The sequence below is a fragment of the Mycetomoellerius zeteki genome, unplaced genomic scaffold (assembly GCF_001594055.1).
Source record: "Mycetomoellerius zeteki isolate Tzet28-1 unplaced genomic scaffold, Tzet1.0 scaffold73, whole genome shotgun sequence".
NCBI lineage: Eukaryota > Metazoa > Arthropoda > Insecta > Hymenoptera > Formicidae > Mycetomoellerius > Mycetomoellerius zeteki.
In genome coordinates, this window is record NW_017257753.1 from 3288690 (window position 1) to 3294739 (window position 6050).

A 6050-nucleotide genomic window follows, 5' to 3' on the forward strand; every position below is an offset into this window, starting at 1 on the left:
ATTTAATTTGGAAACACCCTGTATATATATATTTAAATAAAATATTTATATATTATTTATAATGCTTTAGAACACTTAAAAAATTCAATATTTTTATTAATATTTTTTATATATTTTAAATATTTATGTTTTAAATCAATATGTCTCGCTACAATTGTTTGTATTGAATAGTTTCTGTAATAAAATATTAATAAATAGGCAATGAGAGCATTAATACAGCGCGGTACTTGGAGCGCAATACATATAACATATTCTCAATAATTTTACATCACGTATTTATACGTAATGTAAAATTATTCTATGTTAGACAAAGGATGAACATACTTCCTAGTTGGGTATGCCTATCTTCTGTCTAACATAGAAACTATTTCTAACATCTACGGACTATAAATATTGCAAAGATTTTGTATGGTAAATTATATGGCATTGCTGATGATGGTTTGAAGGAAATCGAAACATTCAAGAAGTTTTCAGAGATACGTAATGTAAAATTATTGAGAATATATTATATGTATTGCGCTCCACGCTATAGGTCTTAATGCTCTCATTGACAGTTTATTAATATCTTATTGGTTATTTTTCGAGAACCCTATTAAATATAATGTTTTTTTAGTTTTTATGATATATATATGTTTTTAAATTTTAATATTTAATACTCTGATAAGTAACTTATAACGTATCTTTTAAATGTATTTATCATTTTTAGATAAATTTAACTGTATATATTTACATAAATTTTGAAAATTGACTAACACAATTTATAAGTCTCAAAAAAACTGACCGAATTCTTTTAAAAATAAATGTAACGGGCGCGTTATTTCATTATGAGAGTTTAATTTCAATTATAATATATTTAATTATAATATATAATAAACAATATTTTCAATTTAAAGTCGACTTTTATAATGTACTGTTTCACATTTGTATCAATGTCTAATATAAAACAATATGTAATAACCAAATACGACAGTCACCTCGAGGCTTGTGTACATCACTAACGTAGAACATCACTTTAACTAATTTAAAATTGAAAAGAAAACCGCAGTGCTATAAATTAGGAATTACAAGTTTATAGAGTACTAAATTTTTCTACAAAAGCAGCAATAAAACAAGCAAGTGGATAATAAAAACAAGACAATGTATAGCAGACCCTTCTTTATCTAAATATTCAAAAATTTGATTTCCCAAACAGAATGTGAGATACATTGGACGTAATAATTTGTAAGTGTTCATTGAACCTAAATCAAGAAAATTCATACGTTTTTTACATATAATCAAATCATTTCAGATCAAATAACTTTTATAGCTTTTTACAGAAATCTTGGAACAAATTATATATTCACGTCAAACATCTTCCAATTTTATATATATTATTAGCAACGTATATTATTAACAACGTGAATTGCAAAATTTATCAGGTTCTTAATAATATATAATTATAATAACACTTACGTCGTCTTTACACAATGGTAAATAATTCCTTATTAATCACTTCACTCGAAAAGTTACATGTATTAGAGTTATATGATATTAAGTATGATTGCCATTTTAAACTTGTAGCATAATCACTTTATCAATTATAGACCTAATTTAAATAATCATTTTCAATATAGGTTAAACATAAGAGAAAGAGCTCTGAAATTTTGGAAGAGACGCCAATTAAAAGACAACGTTATGACTTCAAATTGTTGATAGCAAATAGTACAAAAACATATATATTATTTTTGAAGTATTACGATTCACTGTTCATGACCTTAAATGACATTACAAGGTGGCTAAATTTAACAGATGTGAATATATCAAATAATAAAATTGATCTTTTGCCGAGAAAATTGGGCGCTTTGTATCTTCGACGGCTTAATTTATCACATAATTGTTTGAGACGATTTGGATGGACATGGCTAAAAGAAGCACGTATTAAGAGAACTTTACGTTTTCTAGATATAAGTAATAATTCTGTACGTCATTGTAAAATATTGCGACAATCATTAATCAAAGCAGTGTTGTCATAAATAACAATTAATAGCACTGCCATTATGAATATCATTAATTTATAGCTGCCCGAATTACCGGAATACATTTGGAATTTGAAGGCTTTAGTGGAATTGAAAATGAGTCACAACTTGTTGGGACGCTTACCACAAGGCATTGAAAATGTTCGAAATCTTAGTATTTTGGATTTGTCGTATAACAAGTTAATATATCTGCCAGCAGGGATCACTAACTTGCGACTGCAAACTATAGATATTACAATGAATCCATTAGTAGTCATCAGTCACCCAAAATGGGAATGTGAACTAATAATGCCAAGCCTTACTCAATTTGCAGCAAAAGCACTGCAGCGATATTGCAAGTACGTTGCTTTTTTCGACTTGATACTATATAACGTAATTTTAGCAAAAATTGAGTACATCGCACAAGTTCCTATTTCATAATGTATGTAATGAACTAAATCCATATTTTCGTAGAGAAAGAGATGTAATTTTCCGATTGAATGAATTGAATGAATATATAAATAGAAATACAATCGATAATTGCTTCTATTGCGGAAACATTTGTACAACTCCCTACGTATACGCAACGAGGCCATTGCAACCTATATTTGAAACAGCTGAAAAGGTAATAAGACAGACATCAGACATGCCAATAGTATTATATGAATTTTGCTATTGCTTTCCTGAATGTAAGGAGAATTATTAATAATCTAGTAACGAATCAGATATATCTCGAAATTGAGAAGACCGACATTTAAATTAACATTTATCCCGAAAAAATATATTGCTGAAATTTCTAATAAATGCCAATTACATTTATATTTAGATGTAATATATAATCCAGCAAGAACTTGACGTTGACAATTAACGAGCGTCTCCTTCCTTTTTTACATTAGGAAGTTTTTGCAATATCGTTTATCCAGATACGGTGAACGCTAAAATCAGGTTATCTTCTTCTTAACAACTAATCAAGAAAAGGATAACGTGACTTTAGCGTTCACGTTATTGCAAAAACTCCCTATTAAGAGGACTGACACATTCACAAGAATGTGATTCAAATAACCATATCCGGCAATAGGATAGCATTTAATTCATTCTCTTTTATAGCATATATCAATTATTATATGATATAACGCAACTGTCAATTGATTTGTGTGATAAGATAATTGATTAGCAGTTAAAGTTTTGTACTTGCAGTCAAATTCATTCTTGATATGAAACGTTTTATATCAATATGAGATGGCTGCGAAAGAACAACTTGGCAAATCAATGTCTTATTATAAAGTGCTTAAAATTTTATATACGTTGCAATCATATTAACTTTCCATTTAGTTGTCACTTTTTAAAAAATATTGTATGTGAGGACATGTTTTATATATAATTATATATAATTGTATATAAAATATGTTAATCTTATAAGTAATTTTATATAATTTTATATAATTATATATACTTGTTATATGAAACATGTTTCCCCGAGCCATAATGATATCGATTTGTTAAAGTAATAGATACTAAAATATAATTATCTGAGATTACAATTTCATCAAACTGAAATTTCATAATTATAAAAATATTTATGTAAATAATTTTATCTGTACTTGAATACATGGATCATAAATACCCTGCTCTTATACGTATAATTATATTAACTAGATATAACAAAATCAAGAGTATTTGAGCAATTAAAGGTACTCATCCAGTAAACAAGTATATATACTTAAATATGATTACTTTCGCGGTATAAAGAAGAATGGCATTTTTAAATATTAAATATGCTTTTCATAAATTACATATTTATTGATTTGTCATTCGATTCTATTATCGTCAATCTAACGTATAAGGCAATAAACAATGATTGAAGCATGACAATATAAGATATTGATCTTGACAAATGTAACGTTTATTATAATTTCGTTGAAAAGAATTTAAGACTGCAGTATTGTAAATTAATTATGAATCGGTAAGAAATTTCTTAAAAATAATTGTTTATAATAAATATTTTTTCAATATTTATATTATTATTAACAATTTAGAATATTTACAAAATTTATTAGTTTGCCAATCATAATTGTAATAATAAAATTGATTGTGAGATTATAATACATAATGCAGTATAATGACGAGTAATTTTATTTCTTGTTATTCAATTATTTATTTGAAAAGGTATATATTTGTACTGTATACATTATAAATATTTTATGCTTAAAACTTAACATATTCACATTCTTCGTGATTTTGTTCTTTGTTTGGTTTTATGCCGTGCTATGGCTGTACATGGGTGCGTTCCGAGTTACACATAAAGCGCATGATGTATCAATTTATCCTTCTACATTATTTAGTGAACAACGAGAACAATTGATGCATCGTGCGCTTCATGCATAAGAGCCGCGACGCAGACTTTTGCTTAACACATAATGCATAGTGCACTTTGCATTAATCCTTCACTGAATCCTTTCTTTCTTTCCACTTCACGGAAAAGAAGAACTTTAGCTGATTTTCTTATGCACTATGCGTTATGCGTTATGCAAAAGTCTGTGCTGCGGCTTTAATTCGGAACGCATCTATTGTCAATATACGTATTACCTCCAGAAATATTTGTTGTTATATATTTCGACATACACGGTTTGTGCACATAAAGGCGTCACTAAACGGAGATTTGTCTAAAACGCGGATACGTCCTTTCTACACAGTTGGAAAAAATGTGTTGAATTTAACATAAATCGTATGTCCCAAACGGTCCACTCAAATTTTTGAGTTACTGGCTGCGTTCAGCAGAAAAAGCAGCTTTGCAACTGTTGTAAAATTCTTCAATTACGATTGATTCTTGCTTTTAGTTCCTTACAGATCTAAATGTATAAACCAATCATATTGAAGAATTTTACAACAGTTGCAAAGCTGCTTTTTCTGCTGAACGCAGCTAATTTTACACAAGATGAATGTGTTAGAAGGTAACACAAATATTATGTAAGAGAATAAATATAAAGGAAGATAACATCGACACAGTTTGTAAACATACCGTAGGAACGTATTTTTTTTTTCAGAAGATTAACATTTATGATATGTTAAATTAACACATATTTCATTCATTTGTCTTAGAATTTACGTTTTAAAACACATTATTTTTATATTACTTTTTCACTTATTCATAAATTGTGTCATTTGGCACTAAGAAACATTGAATATCAATTTCATAAAAAATCTTTAAATAACATAATCACATTATATTAAAGTAACACTCGAATATGTTAAAAAATTCAACACAAACTGTTAACACAAACGTGAGTGGATCGTTTCTAACACAAATACATAAATTTTTTTACTGTGTACTCCACTCCAGCTGATTTCACTCTCAGGTTTCTTTCTGAATTAAACTGGAGTAAACCAGCCTGATATTTCTGACTAGAGGTAGTCGTGAAATAATAATCGATGATCGTTCTTGCTGTTTCTGTTACGTTGTTGAAATAAAGATGCAATTTTTCTGAAAAATTTCTAATTTATCCTCATATTTAAAATATAACTTTAACTGAGTTATTGTTTTCAACTGAAGTTTAGTTTTTATAACCACACATTAACAAAATTAAATATTACATAATCAGTAAACCAAATGCCATATGTGGTTAAATGCACAGAAATGCATTCAACGCAGCAAACGAGAACGGATTGGATTGGATAAATCCATATGAATCAAGTTTTTAAATCCGCGAAAAAGGTATTGAATTTATCGTTGCAAAACATTTTTCTTAAAACTTCGAAACTTTTGTCGTTCTCGGCATAAACTCCACCTTACAGACACATATTAATGCGTATACTTTAATTCTGGAAAAGGATTTTCGAATCTGTAAAAGAGGAAAAAAGTAATCGTTATACAAAAATTACGATTTAATCAGTAATACAGACGGCTTTAGGATCCCCTTAAAGTAAAAGCATAATGTATTTTTTCATTATACATTTAAATGGAATGGACGAAAAATGTCGGACCAATCACAAATCGGGGAAAAAGTGGTCAGAGAGAGAGGTTTGTTCGTGTCGCAAGCTCCAATATGCTTCGACAAG

At 28.2% G+C, this 6050-nt stretch overlaps 1 protein-coding gene across 1 annotated transcript; it reads left to right on the plus strand.

Annotated features, from left to right (window-relative positions):
- The first annotated feature begins 2088 nt into the window (after positions 1–2088).
- LOC108729382 (uncharacterized) lies at positions 2089–2700 on the plus strand. The gene is made up of 2 exons (XM_018458455.1): positions 2089–2353; positions 2469–2700. Exons 1-2 carry the CDS (start codon positions 2112–2114, stop codon positions 2698–2700), a joined length of 474 nt encoding a protein of 157 aa, XP_018313957.1. The 5' UTR covers positions 2089–2111.
- The last annotated feature ends 3350 nt before the right edge of the window (positions 2701–6050 follow it).